The sequence below is a fragment of the Numenius arquata genome, chromosome 5, assembly GCF_964106895.1.
Source record: "Numenius arquata chromosome 5, bNumArq3.hap1.1, whole genome shotgun sequence".
Taxonomy (NCBI): Eukaryota; Metazoa; Chordata; class Aves; order Charadriiformes; family Scolopacidae; genus Numenius; species Numenius arquata.
In genome coordinates, this window is record NC_133580.1 from 13,664,954 (window position 1) to 13,682,703 (window position 17,750).

The 17,750-nt window shown below is 42.4% G+C and overlaps 1 protein-coding gene across 2 annotated transcripts in view; it reads right to left on the minus strand.

The window, feature by feature from the left end:
- Positions 1 to 16,836, minus strand: part of DCX (doublecortin) — a 73,240-nt gene extending 56,404 nt beyond the window's left edge. Inside the window, exons 1-2 of one of the 2 annotated variants that reach the window (XM_074147576.1) lie at positions 16,470 to 16,833; positions 5,544 to 5,884 (exon numbers count right to left, since the gene is read on the minus strand). In XM_074147576.1, the coding sequence (XP_074003677.1) occupies positions 5,544 to 5,884; positions 16,470 to 16,833 (705 nt within the window). Of the gene's footprint in view, positions 1 to 5,543; positions 5,885 to 16,469 lie in introns of both variants that reach the window. The other variant, XM_074147577.1, reaches the window with a different exon arrangement.
- Between the last annotated feature and the right edge of the window lie 914 nt (positions 16,837 to 17,750).

A 17,750-nucleotide genomic window follows, 5' to 3' on the forward strand; every position in this document is an offset into this window, starting at 1 on the left:
AGGACTGAGAAAAAGATGCCAAACAGACACAGTTTTATTGCTACAGCTTTACTCAGCAGGGAGGGAAGATGGGACTCACCTCTCCCCTATTAACACCTATTAGCTGCTTCAGAGCCTTTTACAGGAGGTAGGATACAAAACACACTTGCACCCATCTCCTACTCTTCCCTCCCATTTGCTTTGGGGCTAGATCCCAGCTTTACATGAGTACATGAAACTGCTTTGTTCTGGCGTGACTTCAATGCAGTTTTTCAGTATCCAAAAGGCACTCAATTACGAAGTCTCAGAAGGACAAAGTTTCTGACATCCTACCCCTCAACATGAGTAACAACGCAAACCAATTTGCTTGCTTTGTAACCTTCAATCTCATGCCTCAGGGTGTAAGTTAACTATCTCCAGGGCTCTAGAGGGAATATTTTCCCTCTGATCTTTCAGCAATGCAGATGTTACGAGGTACATCATGGAGGTATTCACCTTCTTCTTGAGCATCAATTACAGATTACAGCTGTTGGAGGCATTGGTGTATTTTGGTATAAACCTTGTTCTATGTCACACTGATACAATTTCATTAATATAATCAACAGAGCTACACTACCCTGGCAGAGCTTGGTCCACTGCTAGCATTGATGCTTGAGCAATGAAATTTTTACAAGTTGCTTCCAAATACCATCTTAAAATCGGTACAGCAGCTCCAAAGTTTGGTTGGTTTCTCCTGTGCAACTTGTATGGATGCATCTGAGGGAGCTTTTTACTAGTAGTGCAGTACTAGGAGTTGCTTTATCAGCTACTTTGTTGGCTTTGATCCCAAAGTCCCAACCTTTAACCTGTTGTGATCTTAGTCATCCTGCTTCTCCCTCTGTGACTGCTGCCCTCCCTCAAGTCATCTAAAATGAAATGGCAACTTCTTCTCTGGATAGGAAAGGTGGGATGGCCTCCTAGGCATTTGCATCAGCTTTGCAAACAGAGAGATGAACTTCACTCATCACCTGCCACATGAAATCCTTCTCAAAGCAAAGACTGCTAGACCGGTCCAATTTATTAAGACTAGAAATTCTTTTGGGAGCAGAGTCACAAATGCCCTGACATATGAAAATGTATGTAATTTCATCTGATGAGACAGCTAACACTCAGATGGAACAGAAGCACTTTACCTGGGCTAGGTAAAAGCCAATGAATAGCACATGTGTGACTTCTTCCTGTGCTTGAAGATTTCAAAGTCCAGAAAAGATCACTGCATGTTATTATGGCTAAAAAACCATTCAGTTCCCTGCTTGAGCAGAATATCTATACTTCTGTGGAAGTGAAGTATACAAGCTCTCCATCTGAGCAGCACCTTATTCTGCTTATTTGGTGATGCTAATTGATGGGTCACAAAATGGGGTATTTAGTTAATTAAGATATGGCAATACATCAGCTAGAGAAAAAGCAGAAGGAATTTTCCATACCAGAAAATATCTTAATGCTAAAGTACAACTGAACATGCCTGATGAATTTGTGGTCACTCCAGAGTATCACTCACTCAGCCAATCACAGAAAAAAGGAACTGATTTTTGTTACTACATCTCTTTGTATACTCTCTGAACAACTCACAGAATACAACTTCGGAATACAAGACAGCACAGTAGAAGAGAAGTTCAGCGTGTACAGAAGATATTAGCTTCTACAGGTCATTTCTTAAAAGCAGGAATGAATGCAGACAGACACCACTTACAAAGCAAGGTGCAGAAAGCAGAAGATGGGCACTGGGCTGTCAGTGATGAAACAGCCTCCTTTTTTCCAGAAAAACACCTACTTATAGTACACCATGATAAGAAAGAAGCTCAAGCACAAACAGGACAGTAAATCTATACAACATTTGCAAAATCTAGTTCAGACTACTGTGTTCAAAATATCCAAATGCAACTTCATCTACAGTCTCAAATTCTATTTGCTAATTTGGTTTATTAACAACATAGGGCAGAAACTGTCATCATGTATTTACAAAGTAGCCAGCGCTCCCAGGAATCCAGACTCATTTGGCACACTGGATATAACTAAGAGAAAGAATCTACTAAAATAACTGTTTTCCAACATGATCCACAGATCAGGTAAAATTTGATAGGCACCATGTATATATTAATTATATATTACACATCTTGACACAAGAGCAGTTGCAGCCATGACACCAAGTGCTGAATTTGATCCACTACAGTATTTATTTAATGCACTGAATTCTTTGACCTATAGCACTTCCTATACGGCCATGAAAGTTCAAAAGTTAAATCTCTATTGTGATTCTCTATCATGACTCATTTTTGGTCAACAATTTGAAACCCCTTTTGAGTTCTCAGGTGTTTATCAAGAGATGATGATATGCTCCAAGGAGGAAAGGAGCTCAAGTACGGACAGACAAGGCACGAGGCATGAGAATTATTTGTAAGACCAAGTTAAATGAACTATTAAAACACAAGATACTAATTAAGTAGTTTCAAAAAGGCCATATTTGTACAGACAACCCAAGATATAAAATGAAACACAATTTTCATTAAAAAAACTAACCTCACCATTGACACCCCCCCATCCAGCTCTCAATTAACTGCTTTCTCACTCCAAATGCAGCAGGTCTGCAGTGCATAGAAATGTAATTATTTACACACCACTATCGTTGCCACTACTATCTGTACTTCTAAAGCATCTTGATTACTCTACTGATGAGCACCATGGAAATGCCTATAAATAAAATAATCATCTTCCCTCATTAAGTTACAGCTCACGGACTGAGGAAGGATGATTTTCCTTTGTACATTCCTTTTGTAAATTTTATCATTTCACAACAGAGGGAGTAACCTGCCTCTGATGACACTGAAAGAGACAGACTGTCAGGATTCTTGTCAGTTTTTCAGCTTTGAGCAGCTTGCATTTTTGCGTGAATATTTTCTCCTGCAAATAAAGTACTGTTTGTCAGAATTAGGCATTCGAATCTCTTTCTAATGCCAGAATCAGACATGCAAAAACCTCTAATATCATGTCAGGTGGTCAGATTTTATGGAGCAGTATGCCATGGAAACTCTAATGGCAAACACTGCACCCACAGCAGAAGCTTCTAGTTCTAGCTTCAACACTAAGAACACATATAGGTGGAAAATTTCAAATACACTTAGATTAAAAAAAAAAAAGTTGAACCTTGTAATAAAAACAAAGTGAACCAGGCTTGCTATTCAGGAAGTTTCAACAGTAATTGATGCAGCAAACAAATATCAAACATTCCATTATTGTCAAATCACAATATCTCACTCTTTTCAATAACTGCAATACTGCATGTACATTTGCATACAGTGAAACTCCTGGTGGTGTCGTCTCTAACACACAATGAAATATCACAATTCATAAAATGGTGAATTATAAAGTCAGCAAAAGAAGTTAAACGTGATATCTTTACTCAGACTTTACTGAAACCATATTTCTGCAACAAAAAGTGATGGTGAAGTTGTCAGATTGCCCCAGTCAAAACAACAGTGCTGAATTAAGGCACCAGTCACTGTACAGGTATCAGGGCCTGACATGAGGAAAACAAGGTTGCCTTTTATCTATTTATTCAAGAAGAGTTATGTATGGTGTGCTGTCCACTGCGGACAACAGTTTGCAGTAGGAATTGCTAAATTACATAGATCTTTGTACCCCTTACTCGGCTGTAGCCCCATGCAAGGCAGCCACTCCAATGACAGATTGCAGTCTACCCCACAGCAGCACTACTCCAGCAATCTGTAACTTCAGAGCAAGCAGCATGTCCCAGATCCCCACTTAGGAATTAACACAATTTCACAGGATGGTCCAGTGCCACAAGCTCAATCCAGTTCATGAGCTGATTTGGTTTGCTCTCCAGAGGTGGAGAGGAAACACCACTTCCTCCTGTAACTAGCTAAAAGGTGGAGAAGGGAACAGTTTGATAGAAGCTCCTGGGGCATCCGTATTTCTGCACACCATCCAAAGCAACACCTCACCTCCACAATGCTGGCTATTCTCAAAGAATGGAGGCAATTTACAGGTTCAGATTAAGATCCTCATTCACAACTGTCAGAGCAACAGAAGTCTGTCAGCATGAGTAGGCAACTGATTTCTTTGCAGTTGCCTACTAGCAACCTTTGTAAAGCTGCTGTGATTCAAAATGCATGGTCTTGAGCCCATGTAGGATTTCCTCAGTGAGGATGGATCATTTGACTCTCCTTTCTCTTCCCCCAGCCGCTTCCAAGGTTTCCAGTACATCACTCCCTGTATCACTGCTTATTTACAGCATGCTACTCTATCTATGGACAGTCTAGCTGAAAAGTCACCCAGTCACGTATAAACTATACATTTCGTGAAGAAAAAGTGCTGGGTTGAGACAAGTGGAAAAGAAAAGCTTTGACAGGCAGATGAGATTTTTGTATATCTGAAGATAGAAGCAGCCACTAAACTAACCTGCATTTTACAGTGGTTGGTACAAAGCAAGACTATCAGACAGGTTAGAGTGACATGCTACTTTCAGCTCTCTGCACCTGGACTGTGCAGGACACTTTATGAGCCTATATTTGGGATTGGAAGGATGAAGGATGATCATTTTCATATAAAGTCTGCATGTTAGTTGGACACATTGCCTAGGGTTGGCACAGTATTTCGAGAGCCAGTGTTTGAATAATTTTCTCCAGAAATAGGAAAGAGTTAATTTAAAGCAATAGCATCCATCCCTAGAATAGCCAGCATCCAACACCCACACAAGAGCTGTGCTGACTTACTCCAGAATCTGGAGAAAGAAAAATAGTGACAAAAATAAGATCATCCCCCAGTTACAGAAGACACAGAACTGTTAAATCAAGCTTGGATTTTTCCTTGAAGAATCTAGCTCTTTCCAGTCCCCAGAGTTATCCTCCACATTCCTTTAAAGGTTTTCATAGATACAGGAGTATGAAATGGCTTATTGCTATGTAGCTGCTAACAAGAGACAGATGTTTCCTTCAGTTCCAGGAAAATGTAGACATGAAGCACATTATGATGACCGACTAATTATATTTGACCTGAATCTGTTTCTGCATGTTATCTCTTCATGCATTTAGTTAAGAAAATGCAACACAGTTCCATTCTTTTCCTGCTAATTACTGAGCTAGACAGAAGAGCATGCTTGGATCAATTACTTTATTTTAGGCAAGCAAGGAGAGTCAAGCAACACATTTTTACTTAGTGAATCCAAAGCTTGAGAGTTCTTGCAATTGCTTCAAAGCCAAATCAACTGGTGGCTGTGAGCCGAACTCCCCATGTTATTTATTTAGCTAGTCCGGAAGACACGCACTGCACGCTGGCGTGCAGGATGGAGCATCTGTTTCACTCAAGAGGGTTGGCTACATTCTTTACTTGATATTAATATCAGTGAAAATTTAGTAACTTAACCACTGGCATGAGAAGTCTGACTTCTGAGAGAACAGATGGCAGTGATCATCTCAGGTTAATTTTAGGCTTCAAGAATTGTTCTGAGTCAGCAAAGCCTAAAGATAAGAGAAAGCAAAAGACATAACATCTGTAAAATCTCCTACCTGTTTCCCATCCAAGGTATACAGCTTTTTGACCACTCCTGTCTCCAGTTTTATAGCTTCAGTGATATCGGTGAGAACTTGCTCAAAAGAATGGGCAGTCTTCTTGTTCAGGAGCACACGGACTGCCTTCCGGGGCTTCACCCCACTGCGGATGATGGTTACCAGCTTGGGACGAACAAAATCTTTGTTCTCCTTTGCCTGGGCGCTGTTGCTGCTGGCCAGAGACTGAGGTGCTTTCTGGTTGGCAGATGTCTTCACATTGACAGACCAGTTGGGATTGACATTCTTCGTGTATTCCACCTTCTTGAAGAAGTTGTCAGATGAGCAGACATAACTTTCCCCTTTTGAAAGAAGTGAACACCAGTCTAATTATACGGTTATTCCCATAAGACTGCTGAAAAACAGACACTATACATGTCCCCCCATTAATCATGTAAATCATTTATAACTGCTTTCATTAGCACTTCCACGAAAGCTTGTTATTAAAATGCTTTGGCTTATTTTAATTTTATATTTATGCTCATTTAAAATATGACTAGTATTTCCCCAAAGTAAGCAGGTCAGCCATAGCTTGTATCAGCAAATACATACTACCACTCAGTCACATGAACAGGGGTTAAAAAGGGTTGAGAGTTATAAAGGTATTTAGGTAAGATATAACTAAGCTGTCTAAAAGCTCCTAAACACCAAATTCATTTAATCACCTACATTATTTTGTAAATTTGCCAGCTTCCTCTCCATCTTTACAGACCTAGCTACTACTTCAGTCTGTCATCCTATGCCAACAGGATATCAACATTCATCCACAAAGTACCTTTTGTGTCATGCCTGAAAAGTAATGAAAATCTGGTACTAAATACTCTCCACCCAAAGCAGCTTTGATAAATCTAGCAGGCATAACAAATATAATTCATTGCAGTGTCAGCAGTTTATTAGAGGACAGACCTAGTGGCAGCTGAGACAAAACACTACACCAAATACCACTGCTTGCTTTTATATGGCTGGTACCAACCAAAAATATATTAAATCCAAATTTAGACACAGTAGAGAAGGGTTACACAGTCTTGTTAGTAATTCACAAAAAAGCCCTTCCCTATCCCATCCAAAATTAGTTTGAAAATTTGTCTGTAATTTACAGGATCCTATCTAAAGTTTTAAGAGAACCTTAAAGGATTTGTAGGATCTTCTTTTGCGCCTGCAAATCTGATGGATGCTAGAAGAGTTATTACTAGAATGAGGCAGTAAAACAACATCCCTAAGGGAATGTAGCTGTCTAGTCTGAAATGACTCAGGCTGCTGAGCACTTGAGGACACACTGAAAGAGAGTCAGTCATTGCTAGAGGAAGAAGCTTTTGTCTCGCCATAAGATAAAATTTTAATAGGAACTGAAGGCATAACATGGGTATCTGTAGGATCTTACAGAGTTTCTGTCAGTGTTTTATTGGTCTGATCTTACAGAATGAATTTCTTCAAATATCATGATAGGTTGGAAATAAAAATATAGATTTAGTTATTTTGAATTAAAAAAAAAAAAATCCTTCTTCATATAAACAGACTGGCTGCATTTCCTTATCTCTTCCCTACTGCGAACTCCAGAGCCTGGACATCTTTGAACCCAACATCTGAGTCTGGCTTTCATTACAGGATTTCTAGGGCAGGATTTCACATCCAATTGGCAAAGGCATAAATATGGATTTCCAAATAGTCCACTGATTTCCACAGAATTTTATGGTCCAGGCACGTAGTGTATCCACTATAGTGTTCATATAGCCATCCTTCTGCTGACTAAACTGTATTTTTGATGGAAGCACCGAGGCAATCCCTTCATAGAACATATGGTGAGACTACTAACAGTTACACAATAAACAGAAGGCTTTATAGGCTTAAAACAATGGTCTGTGTAGTATTTATGTCCTTATTACTGCTAAGGTCTTGATGTCATGAGCAGACATAGAAAAGATGCAGGATGCTAACTTTTTTTTTTAACCCCAACTTTGTACCCAGTTTGCCAAAAAGTGATGTGTACTCGTGGTGCTTACACCAACTGCAGCTTTTTTCCATCTCCTCAGCTGGATAAGATGACCATTATCAACAGAAAGCAGATATTCTGTTTTCTCTTCCGAAGACCAGACAGAAACAGAGAAGGGAGAAGAGAGCTAACAAGGTTCATGATGAACACTGTCAACTGGGCATTTTATCAACTAGTATATCCCAAACTAACGCAATAAGATCACCAAGAGGTTCTGTTGGCTCGAACAAACAATACAGGTCTATATTTGAGGCATGTATGCTGTCAGCAAAACCCCTCAATAAACTGACCGTATAGTATCAATAGCTGAAGCTCCTTAATGCCTTACACTTCTTGAAACTGACTCAACAGAAGCATAAAGATACCCCACAGAGTACCATACATTATAAATAATTCCCACTGGAGACATTGATTGTTTTCCAGAAGCACTGAATACTTTAAATCTTTCTGATTAATAAGTGATAAATTGTGGTTTATTCATCTGCTGCAGCCAAGCAACACCCAGCACAGAACAGACCCAGTTTCACAACTGAGTAGGAAGTGCAGCAAGGGGAGTTTGAAATGCTCTCAGGGAATTAGCCCTGCTAAGAACCTGAGCCTCCCAAGCCCATAATCCCTGGGCGGCAGAGACTTTGTAAGCGTGCTCAACAGAACTGTAGCATTATCCTTTGAGAAAAGGGATTTCTATGTTTAAATGCAATACTAGGAATAAGTGATTTGAATACTCTTCTCGCCCCTGCCCCAGGCCTCCCTGTGGAAGCTCCTGACCTCACCTGCACCTCTGCTTCTCTACCTGAAAAACAGAAGTATCAATATCTGCCACTGAAGTGTTGCAAGGCTTGACTTTCATTTGTGTTTACATCATACTTTGGGATAGAAGAAGCCACAATGAAAGAAAGCATATATTTGTGCTGTGTTCTATAAACACGTGTGGTGTTGGAGCATATTTTCTGTTCATAAATTTCATGTTTTAAAGTAAGTGGAAGAGATTATTGGTCTGTTTGGTAAAGTACTATTCCTCTTAGTTCCATCTGAATCATTTGGAATTCTTCACTGCACACCATAGCTGCCTAGTGTATTTACAACAGCATACACTGAAGGCAATAGTGCCACGAAGGCAATACTCTCCTCCTAAGCTTTGTTTCCACAAATGTGGTATTAGGTAGTTGTGCATATATAAATACACTGGCCTTTCAAATTAAGCTCACAGTCATAAGTGGAAAATGTAATCTGCCCTTTCTCACTTTGTTTCTTTTAACCCAAATGCTAGAAAATATTGTATTGAATTCTAAAACTGAGCAGAAATTTGCTTGGAGTGACACTTCAGAATAGCAGTTCAGAATAGCAGCTCTTCTCAGCACCATTTCTGTAGTTATAGCAGTATAGCTCCAGGGAAAAGGAGCTTTTCTTTCCGTCTTTCCTGATCTAAAGATGTAACCTGAAGCCTTAATTTAAAAATTACTTCAACTGATGTCTTCCCAAACTCAGTTTATGGCCTTCAGATAATAGCAAAATTATCATTCAAGTTCCTCAGTGAGGCATATGGCACATCCCTTTTACCATTTGCCAGCCAGAAACACATGCTATTTCACTTCCCATAGCTGAGTTTTACCTAAACCTTACCATGAGGTAGAAGCAGGGTCAGGCAAGCATGGGCTGAAGGACTGTGAACTTTCCTGGCTTTGAGCACGTGTACTGTGGCCAGAAGATCATAAAAGAGAGAAATCTTATGGAGAATAGTGCTATCATAGAAAGAGTGGTGGTTTCTTGGTTTCTCTGCCACATCTGTCTATGCTAAGCCTATAATGAGAAGTCCAGGTGTACAACTCTGCCAGTCAGAGAAATGTAACTGACAGACACAGCATAGTTGCAGATGATGTGAACAGCATAACAGAAGGAAAGGGGAGGAAGTGGATATCGTATTTTGTCAAAAGCAAAAGAAACAGCTCCAAGAACTATATTGCTCCCCAGACCTAAGTATAAAAAACTGCGCACAAATATTTTCAGGAATACGTCTTTAGACAGCAAGCAGCTGTGTACATGTGCAGAAATCCAACTATAAGCTATGAGAAAGCATGACGAACAGTCATGTCATTACTTCCAAATAAAACCCCAAGTGGGAGCCCCGAAGACCGCATGCATTGGGGGCGGGAAGCTTTTGTAAGAGCGAGAAGCATCACCTTGGCAAGATCCAATCTGCTGCTGAACACCACACCATGGGCATGACACCAGTGGTGCTAAAGACAACGTTTTTTTTGTGCAGTGTCAGGTCAGTGTGCAAGATGAACTTTCTGTGCTGCGAAGCCAAAGCCCCACAGGATGATGTGCATTTGTCATCATGCCAGTATGCGCCAGAGGTGTCACAATTTCTATCATGCTACCAAACCAGCCAAGGCATTTATTTATTCCTTCCATCCTGCCCTTAGCAATAGATGGACTGACTGTAGACCTTTGTCCTTAGGTCATGATCAGCATATTTGCCATTTGAAGTCACGGTTTGTATCACGTTGCATTACTCTGGCTACAAGTGCATTACACATGACTGTGTTACCAATTTGATAGAAGCACAGGCGATTATTCAGCTCCCAAAGCAGGGATGATCTCAGCAAAGATAAGGCTTACCTTAGAGAAGGATTCTTGGAGATACTCTAAGCTCAAGATGAGCACTAATCCTTCAACCCTCTTACAGCAGCTCCTTGTGACAATACTAAAAACGACAGGCTGCACTTTCAGAAAAAGTTATCCTTTCTCAGCATGCACCAGCAAGTTTTCAAGTATAATGAACTGCGGGCAGAAGTCTTGCGAGAAAAATCGTAGAAGCTGGATTGAGGCCATTTTGAAAGTGTAACTGCTAACAGTTATTCCAAAAACAGTCTCTGTGGGCTGTAGTCAATTATTTTGGTTGTTAGCTCTGCTGTCACAAAGTTAAGATAGTGCTACTGTGCCCAGCTTTCATCTTTCATGGGATTCACCATGACTTCAATAGGAATTAAGTAGACTTATCACCTTGCAGAGTTCATTACATAATGTTAAAGCAGGCCTTTAGTTTTAAATATGTGAACTTCTTGCTACTTTATGCATTAAAAAGGATCTTCCTCTGCCTCAAGACCTACTCCACCATGGCAAAATGAACTCTGGAAGAGCTTCCTTCCTTTGGCTCTTCCACAGGGAGCTCTCCCATGAGAGAGAAGCACCTCTTGTTCTGTTGAAAAAAATGAAAGAAATGCATGATTACCAAACCTTCAAAATCACACGATGCCCATAAAGATTTGGTGGGACACCAGTTCTAGCATGACCGCCAGGATGACCGAATAAAACAGAAACACATGGATAAGTTATGTAGGATGTAATTAGCCAAACTATCAGGACGACAGCCATAGAAAACAATGCCACAGGTTACCAAGACTTCAGTATTTGACTACACAAATTTCAACTTTCCAGGCAAACTGGAGCATGCACACATTGGGTGGAGATTTCAACGTACTTCCTATAAACTCCTTACTCCCAGCACACACCAGGCTCTGTAGAGCTCCAGGGAGGAGCCCCTCCTATGATTACTTTTAAACACTCTTGGACAAGATTTAGGAAAAGATTCCCCAGAGCATGACAGGATTAAAAAAGCTTGGAAACACTTTCTGGAATATCTCTTACAGCCCAAGAACATTTGTAATGAAACCCTATGAAGCAAAAAAAAATCCTATTCAGCTTTTTCTGATATTTAATCTGAGGCAAGAAAAAATTTCAGATAAGTAGCGCAGCACAGGACAAGGGCATAAATCCACCCTCGGATGGGCCTTCCAACCACAACACAAGGGGGCCTGTGCCCTGCCTAACAGCCTGAGCATACCAGGAGCTCAGAAGGGAGGAGATCTACAGCTTCGACTAAATATTGAGCCTCTCAATTTCTGCTTTTAATCTATGTCTGTGTTTCTGCCTTTACTGACCATGTCTAATCCATGTTATATTCGTATTTGATGGGTTTATTTCCACATGTATTTCTGACCCTGACCATACACAGCAAAGGAAGCTTAATTCACATGAAATCAGCTGCTGACTAAAAGCAGGTCCAAGGTCCACTTATGATAAAAAACTTGAAATATGGAAGTACCTCCAAACCACTGACCAAACCCTGAAAAAGGCACAGGATGGGAACAAAAGCACCTGAACAAGAAAGCTCAGAGTTCTGACTTCCATCTTTGCCTTATCTATGGACTTAGGACAAACAAGCCAGACTGCTTTTCTGCATCTCAGTTCCTCATCAGTACTAACTCCTTCCACCTTGATGTGTTCAGACCATAATTTCCTTGGGCAGGAGCGCTCTCTTCTTACACATTTAAATGGTGCCTTGCACAGTAGGATGCCCCATTTGGTTGATGCCTCTAAATACATTGTGACAAATGTCTAGTCTTTACAAGTGGGGAATTTGGCTTCTGGGGAAGTGTCATCCCTCCCCCTGCAGAGGAAACAAACCAGGCTGCACCAGTACTGAAGTTAACTCAGAGCTGCAACAACTTCAGCAGCCAGGAGTTTGCCTTGTGCCTTTCCCTCACTCTCCAAAAAGAAACTTTTGTCCCACAAAGAGCTCATCTGTGGAACAATGGGAATAGCAAGTTGCAACCTGAATTCGGAACACATGGCCAAGAACAGCATTTCTTAAGCCATCTTCGCTGTTGAAGTCAATGCGTAACATGAGCTTCCACTTTTATGAAGCCCTCCATTCAAAGAAAAAGAGCAATCAGAGCTGAGTCAGGGAGAATTTGCCATCTCATCACAATGCGTCTACAAGAACATAGAGGCTCAAAATGAACCAAGGAACAAGCCACCCTGTCCAGATGTCAAAGGCAACTATGTTTCAGTAGCAACTTAGATGACAATGTGAGCTGCTCTAATATCAGCTTGAGCAAGGATGGAAAAGATGGCACATGAATATGAAAGATACTAAAAAAAAAAAAATAAAAAAAAAATCAAGTTTTCTCACAGCACAAGGCACGGAGTTAACTGTTACAACAGTGGCTCACTGGTAATCTGTAAAGGCAGCTTCGTATATTGGCTTCCTAAAGCCTTGGTCGCCAGAACCAATTATAATATGAAAGGGAATAAAGATCATCTGGTGCTCTTTTCCAAAAGATTCACTTATTGACTAAAAGAACCATGATGGACAGTAGCACTTGGGCCTGATATCCACTCCTGACTCAGTCAAGAAAGTACACAAGTGGGAGATGCTGTCAGCATTTTACCTGTAGTCAGGATGAGCTGTAACAGTGCAGTAATAGGATGCTGTACTGCATTAAACCAACATATTGATTAAGGAGGAATAGTCCTAATCAAGGCAGCATGTACATTATTTACAAATACATTAAAACTGAATGCTGAAAGTACAGTCAAGATTAAGACAGCAAGTACAGTGATGGAAGATGGCCATTATGAGTGAAAGGAGGAAGAATTAAAATTATCAGAGACATGGATTTTGAGAGAAGGTCGTTGGGAGACATGGACATAGACAGCTCTCTGATACAGGAGGCAGTATGGAAAAAGCAGCCAGCAACAGGTGAGAAAGAACTCAGCAAGAAGCAAAAAGCACTTATGTGACAGAGTCTTGGTGGGCTTCTAAAATGTCAGGCGTTAAGGTTCAGTACAGGAAAGAACCAAGAGGCACATCCCAACTGGCAGCTAGGACAGATGTGATCAAAGAGTAAGAGAGACTTCACTTGTTCCATCTTGGACAGACTGGGAAGTAAAACATCCATCCAGAACCTTTTGAGAACAGCCCTGAATGCCAGGGAAGAAAAGACTACCAAGTCTGAGTCTGGAGACCAAAAGGCTTATTTGCAAGACCCATTTAGTTGGCAGCACACCAGGCAGGTTCTGTTCACATGAAATGTCTGTCTCAAGGATATTGTTATTGTGCAATATTGTTCTCTACTCTCCAGAAGTACATTCAGACTATATCGTATAAGCACATTTTTAAATCATGCAGAAGTAATCAAGTACTTAGAATGTGATGTGAAATATTATCAGTAACTCACCAGCTTTTGCAATTAAACTCTCTGATGTCTTCTTTGCCTAGGTTCTACTTGTTTATTGGAAATTACAGTAGTAAGTTAGCCACATTACAGCAACTAGGACTGGTTTAGTTACTCTCAGTGTCCAACCAGAAAGTTAATTTATATGGCAAACATATACTGTTTGTGTATGTACTGTTTTTGTATGTCACCGCCCAATTACTCTGAAGTTCTGTTTTTCCATGCATGTACCTAGCACAGAGTTATACAAACACCCAAGCTTATTGCATAGTTTACCACAAAAGTAATGTCTTTCCCAGGTTGCTTTTCTACAACAGATGCGTAGGTCATCTCTAGAAATATGGGAATATTGTTATCATTAAACTGTCAATAGCAATATGCAGATCTAACGTTGCATTTTCAGACACTGGAGTTCTTTTTCACTCTGCTCAGATTGTATTTTCCTAGATGACGCTCTGCTGAGGACACAGCCACACAGACAATCCTATTTTTGTTTTAGTGCCACTTCTTCAGTGCTGTTTCCAGATACCATTTCGGCAGAACAAAGCCAGAATCCAAATGCCAGCATCTCTTGCCTGAACCTTAAGCAGTAAAAAAATATTTTCAAGAACTAGGTACCTTCTTACCTGCAGCAAAACCCAATGTAAAGCATGTATAACAACTAAAGGTTTCTTAACTTCATTGACAAAAAGCAGGAAGAATATACAGGGAAGATGAATATCAACGGAGAATAAAGAACTGCAGTTTCTCCTGTGGAGTTATTCCTGAAGATTTACATAAAACCTAAGACAAGCAGGACTGAGAGCTGCCATTAGAAAAAGGCTGTGTCCATATTAAGAGATCAGAATGAAACATGGCAGAATCTCTAAAATTAAGGGAGGCCACACCTCCATTTGACAGCTGTAACTGAGCTGAGAATAACTCCACTAGGACTGCGTCATCTCTCTGCAAGGCAGCAATTTCTTCCCAATAAAACTCCTTTATGGAAACCAATATTTATTCTGTGTGCTTTTCCCCACAAAGTATTTTGGGGAAAGGAGTATCCCACTTGACAGATAATGAATTCTAGGGAGAGATGCTTTAGTCAAGGTCACACAATGACTCACTGCTGAAGCTGCCCCTGCAGTTCAGTGGCTCACACACTCACATTCATTGTCTTTTACTAAAGGCAAAAGCCTTATGGATTTTATATAGTCACCAAATCAGTCAGGTCATCTGCTTGAAGGAAAACATCAGGCAACAGGGAAGAGCAACTCCCCTCTTGCCACAGAGCAATCAGGATATTCCAAGTCCAAACAAAGAAAGAATATCTGAATTGCTCAGGGAAAAGAAAAGCAGGGTGGCTGTGGGTGTCCTCTGTGCACCCCACTTCGTCTGCACTGCCAGCAGATCTTGCCCACAGCCATGGCTTGGGCAAGGAGGCAGGAATGGCCATGTAACAATTTCATCCTGGGGGTCCTCCTGACACTCTCCAAAAAAGATAGCACCCATGGTGGCAGCCCGCTGCTGCAGAGGGAGCTCCCCAGGCACAGACAAGGCTGGCAGCTGAGCTCCACAGGACCAAGCCTGCCCCCCGGCCACCCCCTCCAGACAGAAGAATTGATTTTTGACTCATCCTTCATCCCATAGTCCAAGTGACACTCAGAGGAACAGGCACACCGACACTCTCTCTAGATACAGAGATACACTCAGACCTGCCCTGAGCATCCCCTGCACACTCAGACCTGCCATGCAGGGGATGCCTTCCCACACGCCCTCACAGACCTACCACAGCAATCCACCTCACCACACACAGGCCCTACAGAAACACTCCCCAAATACACCCCCTTACACACACACCCCCATCTGAATGTCTCAATTTACCTCCTTCCATACAGACTCTGCTTGAACCATATTCAGATGCAGCACATGAATTCCCAATGCCCTCTCCACACACATCACTATGCAAGAACCCCCCCAGCACTCCCCCTTAGACACACACAGCCCAACACACCTCCACACACTCCCCCAGCACAAACCTTACCACACACCCTGTACATGAACCCCCTTCAGGAATCCCAACACCTCCTCTGCAGTTAACCCTCCTTACATCTTCCTCCACAAACGTATCAAATCCCAAATTTCACCAAGTCCAATGCCCCCAAAACACCCTTCTCCATACACTCACCTTGTTCATTATTTTCTCTCTCTAAACACACTGCAAACTCCCAACGCACCCCTCCACACACTCCCCAAACACTGTAAAACCTCTGACACCCTGCCTTCCACGCATCTACCATACACATTGCATGCACCCCCAACACCCCACTCCACACACTCTCAAGTCCCTGCACAGCCCTGACCACACCCCTATACACACACATTGTGCACAAACCCCTCAAAACACCCCTCTACCCAGAGTGCATAAATCCCTCCCACCCCCATTACACACGCACCACATGAATCCCCAGCACATCTTGCTTTTCCATTCATACACATACACCCCACTGGGAAACCCACATCACTCCTCAGCCACCCCCTGCACCCATCTGGGACCCTCCCCCTCCACTCAGCCTGGACAGACGTGGGGACACCCTCAGACAGCCCCCCAAGCAATGGACACAGCCATGTCTAGCCAAGAGAAAGACACACCCCTTTGGCTGCACATCTGCACCCCAGCGAGTGTGCTGGGGGACATCCTGGGGGGGGTGTCAGCCCTGGCACGACCACACTCTCCCGCACCGTTCTGGAGGGGAAGGCAAATGGTTAGATTCAGCACAGAGGGGCAGAAGCATCCCCTCGCACCGAGAAAATGTGACCTTAATGGCAGACCCAAGTGCTGCAGCCCCCTTCCCACCCCGCCTCCTCACTGCACCAGGCAGCAATGCTAATTACCTTCCTCCAGCTCATCCATGCTCCCAATCTTCCGCGACCCATCGATGGTGTAAATGTAACGGACTCCCTGAGGCAGGTTGATGTTGTCAGACAGGGATCGGGTCAGGTCAGCCAGGAGAGCATCAAAACTTCTGAAGCGGTCAGAGGACACGGCATATACAATCCCCTTGAAGTAGCGGTCCCCGTTGCGATAGAAACGCACCTTCTTGGCTTTCTTCTCATTACTCAGTGCCTGTAAGGTCCTGGTTCTGTAGAAGCTACAGTGAGCACTGTGAGTGGGGCTGGGCAACCCATTCATACGTGAGCCTCGCATGTTTCTGGACGCCTTGTCTCTTTCGTCAAAGTGTCCAAAATCAAGTTCCATAGTTTGGTGAACCCTAAAGATCTGAAGCTGAGCAGGAAGGAGATGGGAGAGAAGGAGTGCAAAGGGATAGGTTAGAGCCAAGCAGAGCCACAATCCAGAGAGAAAGACGACACTGATGCAAGGGCTGTGTCCGTAGCAGGACAGATGCTTTTGGGAAGCACCCCCTCCTCTGACCCAGATCTGTATTGATTCTGGGGACTGAGGGTAGGAGGGGTCCTCACATTTTGAAAGGGATCCAACTACTGGGGGCAGGGAACACATTTCTAGAGAGCTGTCTGCTCCTGCACCTGGGAGTTTTCAAAGTGCAGTAAATTGGGACTTGGGGCTGAAGGGATGCATGGCAATCACAACTCAGCCCCACAAAAACTCATCCAAACACCAGTTGGCAATGAATTAAACCTCTGAGCCTTGTGAGGTTTCCTTTGGCAACAGAAAACAAGGAGATCCCAGTAAGTCAGCCCTTCAATCTGTCGAATCACGGAAGGAACCAAAGCATCTGAATGTTTAACATTAGAATAAACTGGCATTTATGAAAGAATGGTCACAGGGGAATAAGCAGTTTCTTTGTGACAGCCTGTTCAATAAGGGTTAGCAATGAGATCCAGCCCACCCTTCCCCCTATCCGCAGCCCCCTCCTAGCCCATCAATCAATTCCCAGGACCAGCCTACATCTCTAAGAAGAAATGACTGGAAAGAAAAATCTGTCATTGAGGCTTCGATAAGCTCTTTTCAGCCTGAGTCTCCTCTGAATTGAATTTCTGCTCCCCTTTAATGAGGGGCAGAAAATAAAGGGGCTGTTTGCACCCCCCTTCCAGGTTTAAGTGATTTAATTGCTGGAAGTGCCCCTGCCCAAGGGACACGCCGCCCCTGCTAGCTCACCTTTCATTGTTCTGAGCACGGGGGGCTCCCAGCGCAAG